This window comes from Antennarius striatus, chromosome 16, assembly GCF_040054535.1.
Source record: "Antennarius striatus isolate MH-2024 chromosome 16, ASM4005453v1, whole genome shotgun sequence".
Taxonomy (NCBI): domain Eukaryota; kingdom Metazoa; phylum Chordata; class Actinopteri; order Lophiiformes; family Antennariidae; genus Antennarius; species Antennarius striatus.
The window spans coordinates 9,417,859-9,444,820 of NC_090791.1; the positions used below are offsets into that span (position 1 = coordinate 9,417,859).

General features: G+C 40.2%; 1 protein-coding gene across 1 annotated transcript; it reads left to right on the top strand.

Annotated features, from left to right (window-relative positions):
- Nucleotides 1-5,078: 5,078 nt before the first annotated feature.
- LOC137610255 (SEC14-like protein 1) lies at nt 5,079-16,170 on the top strand. The gene is made up of 16 exons (XM_068337775.1): nt 5,079-5,237; nt 5,527-5,607; nt 8,043-8,192; nt 8,428-8,559; nt 10,345-10,473; nt 10,593-10,806; nt 11,109-11,218; nt 11,476-11,665; nt 12,154-12,242; nt 12,326-12,396; nt 12,999-13,170; nt 13,773-13,907; nt 14,022-14,156; nt 14,722-14,973; nt 15,062-15,240; nt 15,509-16,170. Exons 2-16 carry the CDS (start codon nt 5,545-5,547, stop codon nt 15,612-15,614), a joined length of 2,127 nt encoding a protein of 708 aa, XP_068193876.1. The 5' UTR covers nt 5,079-5,237; nt 5,527-5,544; the 3' UTR covers nt 15,615-16,170.
- The last annotated feature ends 10,792 nt before the right edge of the window (nt 16,171-26,962 follow it).

Here is a 26,962-nt window from a genome sequence, read left to right on the forward strand (position 1 = left end):
TCTTCATTATCGAGTTGTTGGTTATTTATTACTTTAAGAAGTTCAACCACTGATCCCTCACTTTTAGATCAATATTCTTGCATTCGGTTTTATTTGCAATGTCAGTTCCCTGTCATTATTAAGTTTATAGGGTGACAAAATTCAGGTTAATCCAATTAATGTAGATCTGCTTCACAATAATTTATAAACCTGCCTATTAAGTTTTCCTTCCTTATAGATATTCTCTAAAGTTTTCACTTCACTGTACTAACCTGGTTTTGGATTAATTCCAGGGGAAAAAAAGGTTTTGGTTAACATTAAGAATATCTGTAGGATTATCTGTATGACATCTGGAGATACCTCTTCTTCAGCTTCTTCTTAGGCTTTCATCTTTGTCACACAATCTGACACTCTTTCATCTCCATGAGACTCTTAATTAACTCTTCTTTTCAAATGACCCCTATTCTACTTCTCTTGCCATCAACACCACAGTAAATTAATTTGAATCCTGCTTCCAAGCTTCTGGACTTACTGTCTTTTCACCTTCTCTCTTGCACATGCAATAAATCTATCTTCTTCCTGATCATTTGAGGAAGAAAATAGATTATATGACATCTGGAGGTACATTCCTATTAATGATGAGTCATTGCTTCAATTTTCCTTGCACATCATTCTTTATGACCAAACTGATGAAATGAGGTTTGAATTTCTGATGAATGAATAAATGAGTGACTGCATATTCTTCATGAGATTGTCTGCTAGATTTCATCTCAACATTAACTGCTGTGCGTAGGGCCACTCTTAAATTCAAGAGAGAAATAAAACTGCTATGCCATAATCATTATCAGATTTAATTTGGGAGCAAGGTCAAGAGCACGGTGAAAAGGACAGAGGAGCAAAAAAATCAAGTTAAAGGAGATGACAAACTTCAGTGTTCACATCTGCTTTTACTTGACTTCTATTGCCACTAACTGATAAAGCTTGATTAAATTCATCAGAAAGAATAGATGAGTCACTATGTTTGTAATATTCTGTCTACTCGGCAAAAGGGATATGGCAGGATATGAATTTCAAAGCACTCACTGTTGTCATAGTAGAGTCAAGGATGCTTTCTAAAGCCCTTGATCATAATTACTGTATCAAGTAGAAGTGGCACCTCAACTGTTATATCCTATGTGAATACAACAGCTCATCTGCTCAGGGAAAGGAAGAAATTTTTAGAATTTCTCTCAGTCAACATCTTGACTCACCAGTTATCTAATGCTTTATTAGTCATACAGCAATTCTCATAATTCACTACCAGCACACCTAAAAAGTAATCTAAAATTAAAAAAGAATTTCCGTTGTTACAAGGACATCGACCCAGTCAAACTGTACAAAAAAACTCTCATAAAAACTACTGATTAAAATCCTTTGCTGAGAACTTATAGTTATTGACTGATGAAGTCAGAAGTCACTGCAGTCTGAATGCTCAGGCACAAAAGCATCTGTGAAGTCAGAAAAATGTAAAGCGTCCTCGGAATTTTGCTGCAACAGACCTGGATGATCCTCAGAGATTTTGTCTGAATATTTCATAGACTAATGAAAAGTCAAACTGTTTGGAAGTCAAGGGTCTTGTTTCACTAGAATACAAAACAAAAAGAGGGTTCTACTAACAGAACATTGAAGGTAAAAACATGACAGTGTAGTATTGTGTGGATGCTTTGCTGCTTCCAGGATGAAATAACCATAAATAATTGAAGGAAATATTCTGCTCTCTCAAATTATTCAGAAAGAGAATGTCGGGTTAACAGCCTGCGATTTTAAGCTTAAGCATAGCTGGGTAATGCAGTAAAGAATGATCCCAGCCATAAGAGTACTTCACCCCATGGTTGGCTCAAAGGGAATCAAGTTAGATAGACTTGGGCTTGCCAAGTCAAAATCCAGAAAGAACTCCACTGAGATCTTATGATAGGACCTGAATAGAAAAGACCATTTCATACTTGCAGTCTATACGGTGGTTGCACTAAAGTGCTTCTGCAAAGAGGGGTGGAATAAAATTCAACCAAATTGATGTCAGACTGTCAGACTTATTAGAAAAGTGTCGTTATAATTGTTGCTGCTCAAGGTTGGAAATCTATTAAACTCAGGGGTTGAATACTTTTGCACACTGGCGATTTAGATACTGGTTAACCTTTTGTCTCAAAATGTATCACAAGTAAATGGAATTGGTAGTATGTTGTTTTAAAAGATCATGCGCAGACTCAAATGGTGAAGTTGTGTTGTTGGGAAAAGGACATAGGCAAATTGTCATGATGTATGAGGCAGGAAAGTATTTTTATTTTCATAATTTTCAGGTTTTTTTGTTTCTAGTCTAATAAATTCACCAATGTCAATATAATATTTTTTCGGAACCCCAGATGAAGAAGACAGCATGCAGTGTTGATTTTAACATGCAACATGTATTTATCCGCGCTAACACTCCATCCTAAAAATCTCACATCACTCATATTTTCAGAGGAAAACCAGAAACACGTCACATTTTTGAAAAAGATTGAGGACAAATTAGTGTGAACTGAGATAAAGAGCTCATCTGAACTTCCATATCTCAAAATGTCTCCTGCTGGACTCTTTTGTGGCCTGCCAGATCCAGCAGCTTTGAATACCCCCCTTACCTCCAGATGATGCTTCTGCAGTCTCCCTGGAACATCTATAGAGAGCCAGTAAAAGTCAGAGAACACCTGTATAAATATCGTTCCTGGATAGCATACTAAAGCTGGTGATGCTGTGAATCAGTATTCGCTTTAGCTGTGTAATGCTTAAATTGAAGGACAAATCCTTAAAAAACTAAACCGTTATAAACATTTATATGACATAGGGTTAAGAAGGCATGCTACAGCCAGACTAGATTGCAATAAAATGGGCATTTGTAACAAATAAGCAGTGATGTAGACAGTATACAGCAGTTAATTTGGCTTCAATAAATCGAACAAAAACTCATTTGCTCTAAATTTAGTACAATTTTTATTAAAGCATCCCCAGGTCCCCAAAATGTCGCCAATGTCAAAATCAATTTTTATTTTCATTTTATCTTGACTCTCAAGCCTTGATTCTTTGGATGTATGATGACGTGACAGGTCTCTGACACAGATATGGAAAAAGTCATTCTGTTTCTTCCTTTTTCTGAAATATTTTCCTCTTACTTACTTATTTTATTTTGAAAAATTCTTCCGACTCCTGTGGATATAAAATAACATTTCGCCGATGCTATAATAACACTGGAAAATTTATAGTAAATCCACTCACCTTTAACATATAGCAAATTTAAGACATGATATTAACTAACTAATTAAGTAACTAACAACTAAGTAACTAACACCTAAGGGACAAATAATTTCCCCGACAGGGGGATTAATAAAATTAATCTCATTTCAAATTATACAGAATTGTTTAGAATTGTTTATTCATGTTATAGGAGTTACTGTGGAATATATTTACCTCTGTCAAGGAAATTATTGTGTGTTTGCTTACAGATGAATTTTGAGGAAAGTATCTTTCAAATTTGAGTGAACTAAAATTAAAGGCTTGATGAGTTGCTGGAAGAAAGGCCAAAAAACAAGCCATTCAGTTTTGGAATGTCATCTGAATAAAATCGCAAAAAACTTTGAAAGCCCTGAATTAAGTCATTTTATGTGGTTTTGGAATTTGGATTTTTTATTTTTCATTTAAGCTGCTAAAGACTGCTGCTGCAAAAAAAACCAAACAAACAAAAAAAAAACTTCCAATGGAATAAATCTTTTGCCTTTTACCAAAACTTTTTAATGGAGTGGAACACCAACAAAATTAGCCTCTCCAAGGTCAAAGAATTCAATTTTTTTCTTTTGAGGACAGAACGTTTCTTTTTCAGAATATTTGTTGTTGTAATTTACCGCAAATTAAATGAATATCATTTTGAATAATAATCAATTACACCAATTAAATTCCATTGTGAATGATTTTAATTCACTTTGGTGTAAAAACAAAGTCTTCTGGACAGACAATTTTGATGGATCACAGTTTTAGATACATTTGCTTGCACACTGTTTTGAAAAAAAAAAGCACTTATCATCATCAGTAAGAACTTTGCCATAACAGTCCTGAGACTGTCTTTCATTGAGATAACTGATATACTGTAGAAATTCTTAGCTTTCCAAGATACGTGAAATCCATTTAAATGACTCTGATTCTATATAATTTCAGATTCAACTTGCCAGCAGCATCACTTCTCCAACTCTCTCTATCACTTTTATTATTATTATATTATATTATATTATATTATATTATATTATATTATATTATATTATATTATATTATATTATTCAACCCTTTCAGTAAATTATGTTTATTCTAAAATCAAGCTTTTTATCGTGTGTTACCAATGACCAAATGAAGCAAAAACAGTTGAAATACCTTAGTGCTAAATACCTGAAAATTTTATTCCAATACATAATATAAAATATTGATTTTACTGACCGCTGCCGTTTCAAATTATGCACCTCCCCTTATAACAAGCATCTCTAATACATTGTAAAAAAACTATATGATGTGTATCCAAAACACCAACATCTTATTCAAATGTCTGGTGAACTATTTAAAATGCTATTTAAAATGTCCATGTGTTATTTTATCATTGTACTCTGATGACAAGTAGACTGCCGATAAACCTAACATTAAACTGGGAGTTAATTAATTTAGCCTCTAACTGAATATTACCACTCCAGATCCAACTCCAACATTATTCTGCCAGCACCAGATGTGACTCATAGTCTCGAAGTGGGACATTGTGGGTCGTTCTGCCAGTGTTTCATTTTGAAAGGTCTATCATAAGTTTTCATTATGATGAAAAGGCATAATGAAATAGGGTTAAGAATGTTGACATTATAGAAAAATAAATAAATTTTGAATTGTAAAATTACTCATTTTCGGCGTAATAACATCATGTGCAAATTTCATGTGAATCGGACACGTTTCAGAGCCATCTTGTGGACAAAAATGAGGGATTATATGACGCCTCCAGCTGCACTCTGCGGAGGAGGCTCAAGTGTTCCACTGACTTCCGGGTTGTCAGGCCGGGGCGGAGCTAATTGTCCGCTTTGGAGACTTCTGGTCGGCTCTGGCTTTTATGTTGTTTTTAAAATGGTGATGCAACGATTTTCTCCTGTCAGCTGACAGTACGGATGATCCTCAGAGAGTCTGACAGTGAAGCATCTTAACTTTAATGATCGGGACTCTAAACTGTTGTAAGTCTAGTTCCGTCTTTAGTTGAAATCCAGGCCGTTAGTAAACGAATACTACGTGAATTTAACAAACGTCGGTACTTGGTTTTATGTAACGAGGTAGAAACAATCTTCTTTTGACACGCTAGTGTGTGGATTGACTCTAAAAGTGACTTTAAAACCATCGATAGTGTTTGTACTCCAATATATCGACTATTTACTGTTAAAGTCTCATAACAGTCAAGAAAGTAATTAACTGCTGCTTTGTAGTCTAACGTGTATGTTGTTGCCCTGTTGTTCCGTTACCTAACAGGGTATCTGAGTGTCAGCCATGGTGCAGGAGTACCAGTCCCCCGTTCGGGTCTACAAGCATCCATTCGAGTTAATAATGGCGGTGAGTAGAGTTCATCCAATGCCATTAAAAAGATAAATGATAATTCAAATGCAGAGGCCCTACGCAACTGAACTACCGAGGTTGTTCAGGCGTTATTCTATCCAGTGTGGCTTTTACTTCTGTGCTCCTTTAACACATTCAGCTTCTGCTCTAATTGAAAAGCTAATATAAAATAATACATAAAATAAAATTAGACTTCTGTTGATGCATGTCTCTCCTGAGGCTCATGTAAACAGACTTATCTGAAGGGGAACAGTCTGTGACAGAGATGCTCCTCAAATTCAATTTATTCACCACCAGCAGAACACTTCATTACCACGTTTACTCTTTGTTTTACTGCCTGGATGTTGACTATTTATGCAGATTATTGATTTAAATAAGATTTTTTTTTAAATTATACGCATTTCTTATATATTTTTTTAATTACCCTTTAATATGATGTGCAGATAAAGTCTTTAATTGAAACGGATTCCATCATTTAAAACATTAACACCTTGAATTCCTGGCCTGACTGCGTTTCTAACTTCATCAATGTAACTGTCACAACATTTAGATTTCAGTACAGCGGATTTCACCCACAGAAATCCACGAAAATAGCAGCAGAGATCTGTTTCCAAACATTTATTCTCCATAAGACTGTATTCCCTTGAGTTGAAATCATCTTATTATACTGATATGCCACTCTCTTCATCTGCAACGTCTGTCTGAAGCTTTCAGCTCATGTAAGAACAAGGAAAGTAGGACAAAAGTGAAATAAGTGTGCATTTCTGCCTGTCTTCACTCATGTTCACCATTTCTTGTTCCCTGTAGTTACATATTAAGCTAAAGACTTATGCAATGTCCTCATAGACTGCAAAGCCTGTAATGCTGCATTGACCCTTTGCACTGTGGACTATAAATCCTTCACCTAGCGGTCTGAGTCAGCACCTTCACAAAGCTCTTTTCCCATGAAACATCCCTTTCAAAAAAAAAAAGTAAAAACTCATCACTGCATTGAAAAAGCTTTCAGAAATTTGTCTTTTGTGAAAACTAAATCACAGTCCTTATGAAAATAACCAGGCCTTGGCAGTATAAAGGAGAAAATCGAGCCAATAGTCTCCTACCTCATCTGCTCCCATTTATCTCTGGGCTTCCTCATTAGTCCCCCGGCTGATTGTGCTGCTAAAGTACTGCAGTTTATTACTCCAGATAACTGTCCGCATCAGCAGCCTGGATGTTACTGGATATTAAACCACCAGTGGCATCATTGTTGTCCATTTCATGACTAGTTTTTATGTACTAGACATTTGTCCAAGCTACCTGTGCATGATTGACACCTGAATAATTGCATTTTCACTAGTGTTAGTTCATGAGATGGAAAAACATGAACTGCACAGTCATTTTGTGTTACTGACTCATACTAATATGAATTACGATGGATGAACATCCTGTTTTGTCAAGTTTTACAAAATCTCTTAGGGCCATCGACAGCTCCAGTCAAACACATCCTGCTCTGCTCTTATCTTTTACACTTGCATTATGTTTCTCCTCGTATAGCTCTGAGAGGATTAGGCCAGACAGATTTCAGTTCTTCAGTGAGAGAGATGCAGGGTTTTTATTGCACAGTATGCATCGAAAATATCTCCAGTCGGAGCTGCTTTGCTTGCTCAGTTAACAGTTACTACCCATAAGTTGTGCCTAATCACTGAATGCTGTGTATATATGTGTGTGTGCATGTACGTGTTGTACTGAAAGTGTGTAAACCTGAATGTTCTTTTATTGGTAACATTTGCAGTATTTTACATACTGTTGTCTGTTTAATTGGGTATTTTGTTTTATTGTGAGCACATCCTTTGAGTTTCTCCATCCGTGGACCAGCTCAGGAGGTGATTTTTTGTGTCTAAAGCACAGGGTATCTAACAAGATTAGGAATAGTTTTGTCCTAGGCTTAAACAATAAACAAGGAGTCAATTGTCAGTAGTATGTAATTAAAAACACACAATGCTACTCATTTCTCAGACTGAGAGCTGCTTTAGAGGTTCCCATTGACTCCATCAATATCGACAGTTGAGCCTCGGAGAAACTGGCCTGGACAGATGGGCATACAGAGGGCCATAAAACACAAAGTAATCCCTGCTTGTAAAAGCTAACATGAAGCTCCAAGCTACAGGCAGCACAAGAAACATCCCACTTTAATGTGAATTGATGGAAACTGTTGGAGGTTAATACACCTGATCTGAAAAATTAAGTAGCTGCTCTAAATCAGATGTTGTACTATTGGTTTTCTTGAGCTTCTTCCGAGCAGAACTGAATGAACAGTCAGGCAGGCCAGTTTAATTTTTAGATGACAACAAGGGAATAAAACTAATATCAAAAACCAAAAAAAAACAGAAATTCTTTTTCTAATTTTAACAAATTTCAACAATTTTTGAGGCGTTATTGTTTCCCTCTCTCAGGCCTACATGAGGAGGTTTCCTAAGTGCCCCCTGATTCCAGTGTTTGTAGACAGTGAGGTCATCAGCGAGAACCAAAGCACTGATGGATCCACGCTGGTTACTGAGAGGCGCTGCATGATTGACTTGGATGCCCCACGACTCCTCAAACGGGTAACTTTTCACGCATCTGTTTAGAACACACAATCACAGATTTAATGAAAGTACTCAGATCACTAGTTTTTGAATAACAAATGAAGAATATTTGTCAGGAATGTGTGGAAATGTATTTCTATTCAGTTCTATCAATGTTCTATCAATGTTCTATTAGAATGAATGACTGTGAAAATCATTTGCTTTGAACTATAGATTTTTCTACATTTTTCTCCCTTTAATTTTCCCCCTTCAGATTGCTGGTGTGGACTACCTCTACTTTATCCAAAAGAACACTCTGAATCGCAGGGACAGAAAGCTCCACATTGAGGTCCACAACGAGACCTTTTCCAGCAGAGTCATTGTCCGTGAGTGCTGCAATTATACGGTGAGTGTCAGCATACAGCATCTATAAAAGCTTTATTACTTTTTCTTTTATTGTATTTGTGTTAGCATTTCTGCAAGCCAGTCATTAACAACATCCCTCCTGCTGTGTGTGCATCATTTTTAAAGTCTTGTATTCTATCATGTGCATGAATTATTAATGTAATATAAAGCATGTGATCTAAATCTATGGTACAATTTAATATAGGAGGGTTTGCTCATCTCCATCATGCTAGATAGACAGTTCAGTCTTGGGTTCTATAGAAAGGTACAAAATGCAGAGGTGTTGTTTTCAGGCACAAGTCGTCATTGTGCATTTCAATCAAGTTTATCAATCAATCAAGTTTTATTTATATAGCGCTTAATCATGGCAACAGACATTTCAAAGCACTTTAACAGACAGAGAAACCCAACTGAACCCTCCAGAGCAAGCATAAGCGACAGTGGCGGGGAAAAACTCCCTCGATGAGGAAGAACCTCCGGGCAGGACCCAGACTCTTTTGGGTGGCCATCCGCCTTGACCGGTTGGGTGGAAAAGAAATCAAGGGAAGATAAGGACAGAGAAAGAGGAAGAGAGACAGAGAGAGAGTGGCAGATAGACTAGATAGAGTCAGTGTCAATGCGGTTAAGGTTATGTTTCCCATTGCTAAAGTCAAGGCACAATTACAGCTGCGTGGATGACTGTATGGCGGCACGGAGGAAGAAAGGAAGCAGGACCCCAGCTGATGGATAGATGAGGGGTGTTACTGGTGGGCTTGGAGGAGAAGGTCCACAGCACATGGATAGATGGGGGTGTTACTGGTGGGCTTGGAGGTGCAGGTCCACAGAGGAAGGTCCACAGCGGATGGGCGGATGAGGGGTGGAACAGTATGATGACATGAAGGAAGCGAGGCAGCAGGTCCCCAGCCGATGGTTAGGTGAGGGGTGATCCTGGTGGATGGGAGGTGCAGGTCCACAGCAGATGGTCCACAGCAGATGGTCCACAGTGGATGGGTGGATGAGGGGTGGATCAGTATGGTGGCGCAGAGGGAAAAAAAAGGAAGCCGGACCCCAGCCGATGATTAGGTTAGGGGTGATACTGGTGGGATGAGAAGAGCAGGTCCATAGCGGATGGGTGGATGAGGGGTGAACCTGAGAAAAACCCGTGAGGACATAGAGCACAGAGACTCCAGGGAAGAAGTTTAAGTGTAACATGAGTTAAACCAGTGTCATCTCTCATTCCCTGTAATTCATCCATGCCCACTCATGTTGCTTTGAGACTCTGTGTGCGTGTGTGAGTGCATGCATGCATGCATGTGTACGTGTGCACACACTGGTAAGTGAACCCTGTGACCCCAATATCGTCCACTCGTATTTTGATTTTTTTTTTCCATGTGAGAACATGAACCAGTATATTTCATTGATAAGGTGAAAAGCTATTTGTATTTCAAAAAATTGAGCTATGCATCAACAATGCACCTGACCTTTAGATTACACACATCTCAATATGATGTATGGAGATGTGTGTGATGCATAGATTCTGTGTGCAATTGATGCATAAAGAATGGGAGCCATGGCGGCTGCGTTAGTTAGAAAGTAGAGGCCGTAGTCATCTTCTTTCAGTGTGCTGAAACAGGTGTTGTTAAAGGTTGACAGATGTGATCTATAATAACCCACTAAAATGTTTTCCTGATTTTCCACAACACAACCTCCACCTCTGCTCACCCCTCACCTCAGTTTACACCTGCCTGACCTGTGTTCTGGCCAACTAACTTGTTAGTATTGTTTTTTTTTCTAAAAACTTCCACAGGTTCATCCAGAGAATGAGGAATGGACCTGCTTTGAACAGACGGCAAGTCTGGATATAAAGTCTTTTTTTGGCTTCGAAAGTACAGCAGAGAAGATCGCAATGAAGCAGTATGCTAGCAGCATCAAGAAGGTTTTGCAACTTTGAACTGAATTATTCATTAGGGTTGCATCCTGTTGAGCACGACCCTTTTTTACTTCATATGAATCTGCATTAATGTTAACCTGTGTTATCTCCTTCTTGTGTTTTAGGGCAAAGAAATTATTGAGTACTACCTCAGAGAGCTGGAGGACGAAGGTGTAACTTACATACCTCGCTGGACTCCACCTGTCACCTCTGGCACTTCCAGGCCGAAGCAGATGCCCCCCACTGCTCCCAGAGCAATTCCAGGGAAGGCTGCTAGGAGTGGGTCGGCCAGCAAAGACTCCGCCTCTCCCCCGGAGATGGTGGTCGGCTCTCCAGATGGTCAGTGATCGCTGTCTAGTGACAATAATTTGTAGAAGCGCAACCACTGATGAACCAAGGACATAATCTCTCATTATTTTTAATACCTGTTTTGTCCTGTTTTGTAGAAATATTATAGAACTGTATAAATGTTGACATTATAAAAAGGATGACAAAGAAGAAAGCTTACCAAAATGACTTATTTGATCATTTTTGCAGCCGTTGAAAACTCATTGTCGTGATCAGCTCTTACTGTGTTTATGAAGTGAATGGTTTGTCTTAAAATATTCATTATGTGCATGTTTACATGTTACGGCCTGCAGACAAGCTGGATGCTGACTACATTAGACGTTACCTTGGTGATTTAACGCCTCTGCAAGAGAGCTGTCTGATTCGCCTGCGTCAGTGGCTCCAAGAAAACCACAAGGGCAAGGTCACATAAACATGGGCACTGTTTTCTTTCACTGCAGAAGAGTTTGTGCAGTTACATAAAGTGCATATTTACATTTAAGCACACAAGTATAGATTTCTCCTCAGTTTTTCCTCAGTAATATCTTCAAGTTTTGCTGCTCTTATTCAATGTAAACTTCAGCCAACAAACACCCAGTTCCTTTACAGATGAAACATTTGCAAATATTTTTAAGTCAGATGTTTGCCTCGGAGGTTCAACCCATGTTTGTTTTTTCACAGATTCCAAAGGATCAGCATGTGCTGCGTTTTCTTAGAGCCAGAGATTTCAACCTCGATAAGGCCAGAGAGTTCTTGTGCCAGTCACTCACCTGGAGGAAACAACACCAGGTAGATATTCTGTTGGACACATGGGAACGCCCCCAGTTGCTTAAGGACTACCACACTGGAGGCTGGCACCACCACGACAGAGGTACTGTGTAATGTGTAGACAGCACCGATCTAATCCACCTTGAGCTCATTGCATTCTCACTTTACATCCGACCTTAACTGTTCGAGTGGTTTCTTACAGTGAAGGTTAAAAATACATCAGTGAATGTGAACATAAAGAGGCGGCGACAGTTCAGTCTTCTGTATTTAAGTCCACAGGGGTTGTAACAGCCTGTTAATTATTGACTGTAAAGTCTGAGCACCATCTGTCGCAGCTCCCATGTAAATGAGTCATTGCTTTAAAGAGAAGCAGCTGATTCATCACGTTAGTGTCAGAAGAAAAACAGACGAAGTAACATTTGAATCTTTACATGCTAAATTAATGTCTTTTGGAGCAGTAAATGCCAAATTTATGTAATTTATGTAAAAAGAGGGTTTGTAAAATGATTCAGTCCTCTCTGTGTTCATTATGCTCACAATCTGTGAATCTGTTCATGTATGTGTGTGTGTGTGTGTGTGTGGTGAGTTTAGATGGGCGTCCTCTGTATGTCTTGCGCATTGGACAAATGGACACAAAGGGCTTGGTGAGAGCTTTGGGAGAAGAAGTGCTTCTGAGACAGGTGACATTAACATACTCGTAATAAACAAACGATTCCCATTTGGAATATCTCAGGGCAGAATGAATGATTCTTCTCTAACTCAGGTCCTGTTGATCAATGAGGAAGGACTGCAGCGTTGTCAAGAAAACACGAAAGTCTTCGGTCGCCCCATTAGGTATGGTACTTTAATGTTGATTATGTACTTGAATTCACACCACTACCAGTGTCTGTTTGGCTCGCAGACTTGAATATTTTGGCCTAATTAATCACAGTTACTCTTTCCAACCATACCAGTCATTTCCCCTTCACATTTTGACTTACCTATAACACAGTTATAAGAGGTAGTGGCTGACATGTTTTGTTTTGGGGTTTTTTACAAAGTGGGATGCTACTTGTCACGTCACCAGTAGATAAATTCCAATATGGTTAAGATAATTAGCATTTATACTTTGGCAAACCAATAATTAGAATCAGAATCCTTTAATAATCCCTGAAGGGGGTTATTACTGTCAGTGAAAAATAAGTAAAAAGTGAGATAAGAGTAGATAGATTAAAATTAAAAAGAGACCGCTTTTTCACTTTTTGTAGAGGGCTTCAGTGCTTTCCTCAGTCTAGTTCGTACTGTCAGTGTGGACCCCCAAGTACAGGTCACTCAACTAAACGGGACACACTGCCCTACATGGGAGGGGAAAAATGGGTTTAGAGTAATAGAGATGAGTGGGAATTTGTGTTTGGCGAAATCCCATAACCATACAATGTGTCGTGTCAATGCACCAGCTGCTGGACCTGCGTGGTGGATTTAGAGGGTCTCAATATGCGTCACCTGTGGAGGCCAGGTGTGAAGGCTCTCCTGAGAATCATCGAAGTGGTGGAGGCCAACTATCCTGAGACTCTGGATCGACTCCTCATACTGAGGGCGCCCAGAGTGTTCCCAGTGCTCTGGACCCTGGTGAGAATACATCTTACAAATCTGACGTAAATGTGACATTGATCAATCATCTGATTGTGGAAGATTGTATCACATACAGTACAGACACTGATGTGGCAGAAGAATTTTAATGACTGGCTGCAATATTGTGAGTATTAGCAAATTATAAACAGAGAGGTGGATGACAATTAGAGCCATGAAATATGCAGATACTTGTTGAAGAGATTAGATCATACTCACAGCAATATACTTTGGTGTAGTTCATAAGAGAGTGGAAGCATTCAGCAAAGCAATCAAGATGATCAAAACAAGTACAACAGTATATGAAATCACACACAAAAATACAAAAACATGTTTGATCTGCAGCACTTTCTGCTTAGATATGTGAAAATGACAACAATCAACAAATAAACAATACATTATAAGAAACACTCTGCTTATATTATGGTAATTTTTTTTTAAATTGTGAATTTTGTTAATCCCCAGTAAGTAAATTCTTTTTTCACTCGATATAAACACACATACATACAGGCGGGAACACACATACACACACACAAACACACACATGCAAGTTGTTTTCAGTTTACCTTTGATTCTCACCAGGTTTGTTTTTTTTCTTTCAGGTCAGCCCCTTGATTGACGAAAACACCCGAAAGAAGTTCCTTGTTTATGCTGGAAATAACTACCAGGGCCCTGGAGGACTAGTGGACTACATTGACAAAGAGTTAATCCCTGACTTCTTGGGAGGAGGCTGCATGGTTAGGATTAGTTTAGGATACCAACCTTGGAATGTCATTGTCAGATCCTGTGTACCAAACATTTCATCATATAGGATGTTAAAACAACTGTTTTTCATCTTCTTACCTTTCTAGTGTGACATACCTGATGGAGGTATGGTCCCCAAATCTCTGTACAGGACAGCAGAAGAGCTGGAGAGTGAGGAGAACCACCTGTTGACTGACTCTATCTATAAAAGTGCCAGTATTTTCAAAGGTGCCCCATATGAGGTACAGCTTCCCCTTTTAAATCATCCCCATGTATGCATAAGCAAGGCTATATTCTTTGTACAATAAGTAAATGTTAAAGATTTAAGTTTTAAACTGTGGATTACGCTGCCACCCACTGGAAGAAATGTGAATATCAGGCTTGCAGTGTAAAAGGAATACAGTGCACCCTCTCGCATCCCTGCATTGATGCTTGCGACTTCACCTCAACGCGGAGTTTTGGTTGGCAGTCACTTGATACCCTACGCGCATTGTATTGGCTGACGGCATCCGGAAGCGCGCTGTGTTCCATGAGTCTCTGACTTGCGTGAGACACAAAAATGATTTAAACAGTCATTGAGAGTGTGCGGAAAGGTAATACAGATAGAAGGTGGTCTAATATCAGTATGAGGAGGGTTCATAAAGGTTTAGATTACCGTAAATAATAAGATAAATAGTTTGTTAAATAATTTGTTAATCACATGTGGTTCCTGGAACGCATTTACCGCAAGGAATGAAGGTGCATTGTATAATCAATGGCCTGTTGTCTGCCTTTCCTCATCTCCATTATTCCTATGTCCTCCTGCAGATACTGATGGAGATCACGGAAGCCTCCTCTGTCATCACCTGGGACTTTGACGTATCTAAAGGAGATGTAATTTTCAGCATTTATCATTCCAAGAGGGCCCCACAGCCTCCTAAGAAAGACACCCTGGGAGCCCATGGAATCACTTCTCTTGGGCTCGTTAATACTCAGCTGATAGACAGGAACTGGTTGCTTGGAAAGGACTATAGCATGGTGGAGAAGGCCCTCACCTGCAGGGAGGGAGAGAGTGTACAGGTCAGAGAGAATGTGGCAGACTAAACCTAGTTTTTCCTTGGACATTCTGCTGTAACATAGATCCTGCTGCTCTCCACTCGTCAAACAGGGTTCCCACATAACCCGCTGGCCAGGCTTTTACATCCTCCAGTGGCGTTTCCACAGCTACCCGGCCTGCTCCACCTCCAGCCTGCCCCGCGTTGATGATGTGCTGGCCTCGCTGCAGGTCTCCTCCCACAAGTGTAAGATTATGTACTACACAGAGGTGCTGGCTTCTCACGACTTCAGGTCAGTCTATTTATTCTACTCAGATTCTTTTTCCTCTTTTCAGGTCATATTTTCTTTATAATATACTGGACCTACAGTGTGTGGGTTTATTGAATAACCAATGCTGTGATAATTTTCTCTGAGTTATTGCTACTTGTTTTACAGAATTTTTTATCAGAATTGTACATTTTTCTATCTGTTATACTGCAAACATGTCTCTTTTTAAAGTGGATTAATATCTAGACTCATGTCAGAATTCACACTTCTTTTCTGCCATTGTTATTTGTAGAGGATCCATGACCAGCCTGGAGTCTAGTCATAGTGGATTCTCTCAGCTCAGTGCTGCCACTACATCCTCCGGCCAATCACACACCAGCTCCACCGTCTCGAGGTAGCATCTGCTTAGTGGGTGTCAATACTTAACTCTTACTTTATCTGTGCCTTGGACCCTAAAAGGCGTCTTTCTTACTCTTACATTTGAATTTGATCTGACAAGTGAAGGTGATTTTATTGTTATGGAAATATTTTTAATTATCATGTTTGTATTTTAATATATTTTAACTGATCTCTGTTACTGTATATTGATTAGTAATAATACTGTATAAAGTATTATTACTCACTTGTGTCTTTTTTTTTTGCCAGAATAACAGTGCACAGGTTAACAATGCAAATGTTATACATTAGAATGATTTGTATTTATAGTGTGCCCATAAGTGCCATTACAGAGGTGCATCTGCTGGATCAGCAAAAATTGAAGGCGATGCCTCACAAGCAGCTAATTTTAGGTTAAGACTTATGTTAGATTTTGTAAAGTATCTGTGTGAGACAGTTGATATCCACCAGATGTCAGTGTACTCTGTAACCGAAACAGCATGGAGCTGCAGCAGGATCTATGGTTTCACTTTTTTTTACTGAACTGTATAAATAAAGAAACTATTGATATTGCTGTAACACTAAAGTCTGCATGTGTGTGTGTGTGTGTGCGTGCGTGCGTGCGTGTGTTTAGAATTATGAGAAGAAAAAAAAACTTACTGCAGAAGCAGAGCTGTGGCAGTAACGTAGTTAAATAATCCCTGAGCTGGGTAATTAATTTTAAAAAAAACATTTTTACAGCATTAGGTGAGAAGTGAAGGGTGAGAAAATAATGTGAGATCTCCTGTATAATATCCTTTGCAGTGTTTAGCTTTCATGTAATGATTTTTTTAGCCTTGTTAAGCAGAAAAAAATCGAGGCAGGCCGAGTTTTCTGATGTAGCTGATTTGAATTCAAAGTGGTGCAGCCTCTTGTGATCTGGCACAGGGCCAGGCAGACAACTGATTTACATAAAACTTTAATTTCCATAAACCTATCAGTTGCTTCCAGCTAAAGCTTAATTAAATTTCTCTGTGTTGTTTTTTTTCTCGGTTTGCAAACTTTTGTCATGTTGCTGTTCAGTCAAGTGAATTGTGTTTTTGGAGGGTTAATCCAATGAGAACCCAGCTTTCTACTGGCACTGCAGGGCTGTTAGAAAGAGGAAATGAACAGATTTTGCCAGAAGCTATTTAGTGGAATTACCCCTCTTGCTCTAATGACCTCCCCATACACACATTGTCCACATAAACAGCATCACCGATTTCCACTAAAATGTGTAATTTGCTATGAAAACATTCTATATTTAAGCATTAATATGATTTAACAGGATATTTTCATTGACATGAAGTTGTTTGGTGAGTAACTCATATTTCCTAAGTAAAATATCACAGTTTAATCCCACTTTTTGGTTGAGCTTGTGAGGGAGGGCTAACCCAAAAAGCAGATGATTGATGATTACGTTATGAGTATTTCACATGTATATAACTGTGAACGGACACAATATGAAGTTGCACAAGCTACCCAAACTTGCACTCAAAATTTGTCTAAAATGTGTCTCTGGCAAATATTCCACCATACATTATTTGACATGTTATCAAAGGGGTGCCAACACTGACATGTTGATGTTCATCAAGTGTCACATTTACCAGAGTTACTATCTCAGTGGCATGCTATCATTTGCTAGTTATCACTGAACACAATGTATCGATGAAAATAGGCATAAGGGAATATTTGATGTTTTCTAAACCATTATATTTCATATATTGGTGTTAAAAAATGTATTCCTCTGTGCTGGTGGTGTTATATTTTTTTTTGTTTATCACAGTAAGCCTTGCTTATTTGGTGTGTGTCCCAAAACATTCCAAATTTTACACAAACATGCACTTAGACTATTATAGAAAATGTTGAATTCACTTTTTTCTCACAGAAACGTCTTTCAGTCACATCCAAAGAGAAATGTTACACTAATTATAACAAGAGGTTTAAAAAATATATAGTCAGTTTCAGACTGAAGAAAAATAACTGCAAATACAAAAATATTGTCTGGATTTTATTGAACACCACAACTCAGAAACAGATGGGGAGACTGTGACCATTTTTCACAATTCGGTGACAATTTGGGAGTTGGTGGCTCTAATGATGGCTCCCCATCTTGAAGATATGCAGATATCTCAGAACCAAATTTGATTGTCATAATGTCTCAAGAGAAAAGTTGCCAGAGTAATCAGGAATCCATTTCAATGGACCATTAACAACCAGTGAGTATGTTTTTCATCCTTTACTTTAAGCTAAATGGTTAAATTTGGACGTAAATAAAAGTGTTTATCTTCATTGGATACCTGATGATGTAATTAAGAAATCTCTGGAGAATCATAGTTTCTAAGAACTAATCATTCTTATGCATTAATCATGACAGAAGAAGTCATTTTTGTGACAAGACCATACGCTCTTGAAATGAGCTGCCCTGTTTATAGGATACACTGTACTTTAGATCATGGCATTTTGTTGTTAATCATACAGATAACATGTCTAAAAAGTTTTGTTGGTCAATCCATCCATCTTCCACCCCTTATCCAGAGTCAGGTCGCGGGGGCAGCAGCTTCAGCAGGGAGCCCAAAACTTCCCTTTCCCCGGCCACATCCACCAGCTCTGACTGGGGGATCCCAAAGCGTTCCCAGGCCAGTGTTGAGATATAATCCCTCCACCTGGTCCTGGGTCTGTCCTAAGGTCTCCTCCCAGCTGGTCGTGACAGAAGCACCTCCATAGAGAAGCGCACCAGAGGCATCGGCACTGGATGCCCAAACCACCCCAGCTGACTCCTTTCGACACGAAGGAGCAGCGGCTCTACTCTGAGCCCCTCGCGAAGAGCAGAGTTTCTCACCCTATCTCTAAGGGAGACACCAGCTATCCCTCTGAGAAAGCCCATTTCCACCGCTTGTATCGGCGATCCAGTTCTTTCGGTCATGACCCATCACTCATGACCATAGGTAGGGTAGGAACGTAGATAGAACGGTGGATGGAGAGCTTTTCTTTTCGGCTTAGCTCCCTCTTTGTGGCAACAGTGTGGTAAAGCGACTGCAATACCGCTCCTGCTGCCTAAATTCTCCATCCAATCTCACGTTCCATCGTTCCCTCACTCGTGAACAAGACCCCAAGATACTTAAACTCTTTCACTTGTGGAAGGACCTCATTCCCCACTCGGAGAAGGCATTCCACCGGTTTCCTGCTGAGGACCATGGCCTCAGATTTGGAGGTGCTGATCCTCATCTCCGCCACTTCACACTCAGCTGCAAACCGGACCGGTGAGCGCTGCAGGTCACAACTACGCCTCGATATCCTATCCATGAAAATTACGAACAGAATTGGTGATAAGGCACAGCCCTGGCCAACAGCCACTTAGAACAAGTCCGACTTACTGCCGAGAACCCGAATGCAGCTCTCACTTTGGGCATAAAGGGATTGGATGGCCCTAAGGAGAGCCCCCCTCACCCCATACTCCCGCAGTACCTCCCACAGTAAGTCCCTGGGGACACAATCGTACACCTTCTCCAAGTCCACAAAACACACATAGACTCGATGGGCATACTCTCGAACCCCTCTAGGATCCCTACGAGGGTAAAGGGCAGGTCCATTGTTCCAGGACAAGGACAGAACCCACATTGTTCCTCCTCAATCAGAGTTTCGACAATCGGCCAGACACTCCTTTCCAGCACTTAGGAGATGCCCCTGTAGTTGGCACACACTCTGTGGTCCCCCTTTTTGAAAAGAGGAACCACCACCCCAGTCTGCTACTCTTTCAGCACTGTCCCAGACTTCTACGCAAACTAACTACCCTCATTACTGAGGTACATGGGGGACATGGGGGAGACATGGGAAGTTTTGTTAGTGATCACTTAAAATGACAGCAATTCACAGTAACAGTGATATTTCTGTCTAGACCCAACATTTTCTCTGCAGTTCAAAACTGTCAGTCATGAGGAAATCTCTCAAGAGAACTGATATTAATCTCTCTCTTGCATTTGCAATGTTTTGACATCCCAGTGCCTTTACTCTTCACATGCACTGAGAATGTTGACATAGCAGCTAGATTATTTTAAAGTTGTCTCAAAGGAAAAATGCCTGAAGATTCAATCTGTAAAAATCTATATAAAAAAACCAAACAGTCAGCTCATACGCTTCAAGCTGACCATAGATGGAGAACCAATCATATCAAAATCCCATTTTCACCACTGGAACCAGAAAAAACCTAGATCTCCTAATTCTTTGTCAGAGAACAGCAGACAGTGAGGCAAATGAGGACTTTGGTGATAATATGATGCTGGAATAGTCTCAAAACCTCTTGGTGCAGAAACATCCCATCCTGCATTGGGAATATAATAATAAATCATCTCCTCTCAGAAACAGCAGAAACAGGCATGGGGGTAGTTATCATGGGTCGGATTTTCAGTTTGCCTCTTTTTTGTAGTCTTATCTTTTAGACTGCATAAAGGGAGTTTCTTTGATGGCACGGTTGAATGATAATAGGACCTGAGACATAAGGAGGTGTAAGCCAAAGTACGTCTTCCCATCTATTAACTCAACCTATCAATGCATGTGTGGAAGTGGCTTTTTGCACTAATTTGATTTGATCACAGTAGGAAATTCCTGTCAGACATAAAGTGAGTGACTCAATGTGGCGGAGATCCTCATTAAATTTTGTGTTTCATTTGTTTCCCTCTGACAGTACTGACCTTCACACTAATCGGAAAGGAGAGCTCTGGATAAGTGTGCTCTGAATTGTTTTTAAGAGACTTGACGTACTGGAAGAAGAACTGAATTGTTTGTGGATACAACTGGGCAGCTTAAAGACAGACATTGTTCTTTAATTGTTATATGCAAAACCCTGAAAACAGTAAATTTTTAATACCTCTTACATCTGAGTTGTAGACCGGTCTATTTCACTAATCTCCCATCGGCTGGGTTGAAATTAATTCTCTGACTTGATGTACTACCAGGGCTGATTAATATGTCCACAAACAAATAGACACAGTCACATCTGTTTATCTCTGAGGCTTAACACCGGCTCTCATATTTTCTAACATTGATTTTCTCTGCGTCAAGAGAGATCATCAGTCTAGCTTCAATTTAGGCCAATTTCTGAGCAATGGCCTTATCTGCAAGACAGCCAAGGCTCTGTTTAAGTTGTATGTTGCTTTCATTGGTTTTTGAAATCACACTTTGCTCATGTTATCTGGCTCACTGACTTGTATAAAATGACATTTCCATTCCTCTCACTCTACGTAGCTCTTGACTGCACAGGTCAATACTGGCCTGCCCTTCTGAAATGTTAAAGTTGGACAAACACATTAACGCACACATGATCTGGACATGATGCCAAACTTTTCAAATTTGAAATGTGGGCCAATAAGACATGACTATGCTCAGATCTGCCCATTACCGAATTAATAATAGGTAATTGCTCGATGCTCGAAATGTCTCCTAGATTTTGGGATCATAGATTTTTCCTCGCAGTTTTCCATAAATCAGAGGAGTGGACAAGGAGGAGTGAGGCTTTAAATGATTGTGGTCAAGTGAGTGTGGTAAGGACGTGAAGAAACAGATCCAAGCAGGCTAGAACATGTGGAGGAAAGTGTCAGGTGTCTTATGTGACAAAAGAGTCTCTGCTAGAATGAAGGGCAAAGTTTATAAGACAATGGTGAGGCTAGCCATGATGTATGGAATAGAGACAGTGCTACTGAAAAGAAGACAGGAGGCTGAGCTGGAGGTGGCGGGAATGAAGATGTTGACATTCTCTGTATGGGTTACCAGGTTGGATGGGATCAGAAATGACTTCATCAGAGGAACAACCAAGGTGTGATGTTTTGAATAAAAATATATAGAGCAGACTTCAATGGTTTGGACACGGAGAGATTGTGAGTATATTGGTGAACGGGTGTTGAGGATGGAACTACCAAGCAAGAGGGCAAGAGGAAGACCAAAGAAAAGGTGAATGGATGTAGTAAGGGAAGACATGAGGGCAGTTGGTGTTAGAGAGAAGATAGCTTGACATGGAAAAGGATGACACACTGGCAACCCCTAATTGGACAAGCCGAAATGAAAAGAAGAGGATTTTATCATCACCAGGTTATGGGTTTTCAATAAAAATATATGATTGGTGGGTTTAGATATGTTACAGAATACACTTATATGTCTTCCACATATACTGTATGTATATGTATATGGAGGTAACAGTGTTTTTTCATAGCTAAAATCCTTTGGAATGACTTTGAATCTCATTTTTCTAAGAAGATAAAACTGGACTCGAGTTGGACCACTTTGTACTTATCCAGGGTCCCAAAGCACAGCATGGTCTTTCATTTTCTGTGTTTACCTAATCATAACAGAAAAAAGCTACCCTGTTAAAATCAAAATGTAAGATTCTACAAAAATATACAAATTATTTTTGATTTGATATATAAGAATAATTTTCCCTTAGTGAAGAAATATTCATTTACAAGTTTACAAAACTCAAGTTCACAACTGTTATGCTAAGTTATACTTGAGCTCAAACAGTCCTAACAGCATCCTTAGCCTTTATCGTGCTCTTGACAATTACATAACAGTGAAATGACAAAGACAGGCCAGGCCTGGCAAACACTTGATAACAACCACAATGGTGTCTGAAATCTGAGACTTAATATGTGCCAGTTGTGCTAGGTGACAAAAACTCATGTTATTAACAAGAATAGCGAGGCTACCAGCTAATAATTTTGAAGGTAAGAATATAAGTAGTTTTCTGTAATGAGAATTCAATTTTTTGTTACTCACACTGAACTGTTGCTTTTGTTCCAGGGTACTTTTATTTCTTTGAAATTCTGCTTTGGCTCTCCTATGAAGTTTTCACACAGCAAAAGATGTTTATCTTATCCACTACTTTGACAGGCCACAAGACGAAACATGAAGGTGTAATTTACAGCATTAATGAGGGCCGTACCCTCATTAGTCTCAGTTGTTCCAGAGCCTTGTTATTTAGCTAGTGGTTACACTGACAGCCTGATTAATCGGCCAGAGTCCACGTAGTTATTAATTGAGCCTTTACTTTTCCTACTGTGGTCTACCTGTAGTTAAACTGTTTGTCATGAGAAGGATTGTGCAGTCGCTTTACAGAAGGAAGTCTGTTGGGATGATATGGACGACTGCAGGGAGTAAAATATGGCGTTTAACACACTGTCTCTTCCCCTACTGCAAAACCTGACTGCTCCTTGATGAACATATGTTTGCTTATCATCAGGCAGAGGGGCTTGTATGCTTGAATGTTATAGGTGTTTACAGAAAAAAAACAAAAAACTAGGCAGACATAAACAGATGGCAAAAGTGACATAAAGTCATAACGGTAAAATTAGAACAAGGTTGGAAACACAATAAAGGTAAATTCTTTAAAAAAATCTTCTGGGCTTCTCGTGGGTCTCACTATCTTTCCCTGAGTTCTGCGTGGATGGACCCCTTCTTCCACTGGCATCTGGTCATAATTTACTACCGGTAATTAGTTACAACTACTGGTGGATTACTTGTTTCAGGTATGTTTTAAATAAAAATGATGAAGGGTCTTTGATCCTAGTGTTTGAAATGATAAAATTTACTGTTTACAGATGATATTAGACTGAAGGTTCAGTTTTGAATTACATCTGAAAATTTAAATCAGTCTGGTGTTGAATACATTGTGCTGTATTTTATCACAATCTTTAAAAAGTGTTTCATGTGCTAAACAACTGTGATTGATGTATCAGTAGCTGAATCACAAATGAAAAGAATCATTAGTTGTAATCCTGCTCATGATATTTTCTTCTGTTTCTGTTATGTTTATACTTGTCTTGTGGACAGTTCAGTAATGGTAATATACATTAATCATTCCAACACCACAAAGTCTGCCAAGATTGTAAATCTTAGATTTTGAACAATGGCCTTGATTATGATACCTTATTTTTACAGCTATTTTCTAATCTTCTACAATGTCTTTTAGGCATCTTATTTCTGGACAAGTATCAGGATTCCTTGACAAGCAAAAATTAATGTGCTGCGTACAAAGATTTTCTTTTGTGTTAAAGCTATTTTCTCCTCGAGTTCAGTCTTTATTTCTTGTACTTCAGCTGGACCCCCCCCCCCCAATCCTTATAGTAAGCATTTTAAATCATTAATAATCATATTTTATTTTTATCTCATTGCATTTTTAATGTCTCATGTTCTTGGCAGCTTTTTAGAACCTATTTATATCTGCAAAATATGATAAGGGTATCGCAACTGGCCCACCCTTGCAGGTACACGTTCCTGCGCCATACTGTGAGCAAGCAGCATTGCTCTCACATCTCTCCTTCCCTCAAGGCACGGGACTTTGCGTGGCTGGGGCGTTCTCCTCCCTGAGCCACGGCTAAGCTTGACCACATACCTCAACTTGACAGGAGTTGGGTGGTTTCAGCAGGTTATCAAATGGGCACCCCCTTAACTAATGTTTCATTGATTTAAGCTCATGACACCTCAGAGGGGCTCAACAGCAGAATCCAGCGTCCTGGCTCTACCCCCGCTGAACACCCCCCAACTCTTTGTCTTCAGTTCTTCAGTACTTCGGCTCTCTCCACCGCACCTCTCTTTGGATCCAGATCCACCGTGAAGCTTCCTCTGCCTGCTTAGTGATGTTGGCTACCAGCCGCTTCCTAGCCATTCCTTCAATCCCCAGCAGTCTGAGGGCTAGCAAAGCCCCTGCAGCCCACCTCCACTGGCAGGTTCCAGGCACTCCATCTGTTTTGCTGGTTCTCAAGGATGAGGTCTTGATCTTTCTTGAGCTTGCGCTCATATGCTTCCTCTACTCTTCCCAGGGCACCGTTAATTCGATAAGCACCACCTGTTTGGTACCTTTAGACCACAAGACAATATTCCATCTCAAGCTAGTGTGAGCTATCTCCTCTGGGAATTTGAGCTGCTTCTTCAGGTCGGCCTGCATCTCCCAGTCGCTTGCCGTGGCAGGGACCCCTTTGCTCCTCCCTCCTCATACTGCGCTTTCTCCTACCCTAATGAGTTGGATGAAGCGGGGGCCATCAGAAAGCTTTTTTGCCCTTTTCCTTGACAGCTCAACACCCTCTGCCAACTGGGTTAAGATCTAGTCGTGTCACCACCAGAACTTGCCGTCTGCTTGGCTGGAGTGACATGAGGAGAGAACATGCTCAAAGTTAGCTGACCTTCTACAGAGTGTGCAGCTGGGGCTCTCTACCAGACCCCAAGTGTGGGGATTTGATGGAGTAGGCAGGACGTCATGTACAGAACACAACAGAAACATGATCCGATGTCCATCCAGATGTCCTGCCAGGTTAAAGCCCTCTCTCTCACACTCTCTCATCTTGTCCAGCTGCCTTGTTTGTTCATGGCTACAGCCTTGGCATGCTGGTTTTCCTCCTCGATCTTTTGGATCTCTCTGCACCATGCCTCGCAGCTCCTTTGGGTCGGCTTTGTTCCAGCTTGTTCTGGTGGAACAATCCAGACCAAACCTTACCTAGGCTACTGACCCAACGATATCAGCATGATACAGACAATCTTCTGCCTCCTTCAGTGCTCCGCTGGCTGACCACTTTCGGCCTGTCCTGAAAACAGTGCCTGCCTCGCGTACTCTAAACTTCGATGTCTCGCAGCATCATGGCCTGGCGTGTTTTTGTCACTTTGTACTCTTCCACCACAAATGTTATTGGCAGCTGCAGCTTGCTGCCTGTGCTGTGCAGGCCAATGGCGCAGAAGCTTCTTGGGACACCCAGCCATCTCCTTAAGTAGGTGTTTAGCTTCCTTTCTAGCCCCTCAACTGTGGAGACAGGTATATCATAAATGAGGAGAGACCAGAGCAGTCTGGTAGCACCCCATGTTGGTAACCCAGGCCTTATACTTGCCTGGTAGGCTGCTCTTCTCCAGAGATATCATCCAGGTTTCTTTTTGGATAAACATCTCCTTTGCACTTTGCCTGTCGTTGAGGTCAGCTCTATACCACTTCCGCAAGCACTTCACAGGTTTGTTTTGGACAGTTGGGATGACAATCTCCCCTATCGTGAACCGCAATCGGTCCTGGTCTCATCCCTTCTTCAATACTAGGCTTCTGGATTTTGTCGGTCTGAACTCCATCCTCACCTAATTGGTGAGCACAATCAAATCCTCCAAAATCCATCTTCCTTCTGGCACTGACCTTGCTGTGATGATGAGGTCGTCCATAAATGCTCTGATGGGCAGCATCTGGACACCACTTGCAAGTACTGCACCTCGACGCAACTTCTCTGCTGACTTGACAAGAAAGTTCATCGCTGTGGAAAACAGAGTCACTGAAATTGTGCCGCCAGTGACAATGCCCATCTCTAGTTTCTGCCAGTCAGTTAATTTACAGATTAAGTTATTTTAGTTCATGCAAAAAAAAAAAAATCAAACATAGTTGTATTTCCATTTACCTTTATTTTTCTGATATACTACTACGGACACGTTTGTTGTTTTTACACTTTTGCTGTTTTTATTGTTTTAAGTTCTTTGTTGAATCACGCCCAAGAGCTGCAACTTTTGATCGTTCAAATGATCACTAATCTTGAAATAATCTCATATTGTGAGCACTGTGAGTATTTAAAAATAACACAATATCTTACAGGCGGCACGGTGGCGCAGTGGTTAGCGCTGTCGCCTCACAACACGGCGGACCCGGGTTCGAGTCCTGCTCTGTACGGAGTTCGCATGCTCTCCCCATGTCTGCGTGGGTTCTCTCTGGGTTCTCCGGCTTCCTCCCACCTCCAAAAGCATGCATTTCAGGTTGATTGGCCGTTCCAAATTGCCCGTAGGAATGAGTGTGTGCATGGTTATATGTCTTTGTGTGTGGCTTCGCGGTGCTCTGGCGTCGTACCCAGAGTGTCCCCCGCCTCTCGGCCTATGCCGCCGAGATAGGCTCCGACTCGGATACAGCGGTGGCAATCTGAAGATGACTGACTGACTCACACTTTCACTGTCAGTTATTGAACAGTATACAATGCCTTGCGTAACTATTGGCCCCCCCACAAGAACTTTTTGACATTTTGCCATATTTCAGGCTTCAAACTTAAAGATAACAACCTGAAAATATTTTTCATGAATCAACAACATGTGAGACACAATCATGAAGTGGAACCAAATTTATTCTGCATTTTGTATTGTGTTTACAAATTAAAAACTGAAAAGTAGGATGTGCAAAAATATTGGCCCCCTGTTCTCTCAGCTCAGCCGAACGACTCCAGAAGTTCCCTGATGACTTCTGAATGATCCAATGCTGACCTAAATGACAACAATGACAAACAGAGTTCACCTATGTGTCATTTGGTCTCACATTTGCACATCCTACTTTTCAGTTTTTTATTTGTAAATACAATAT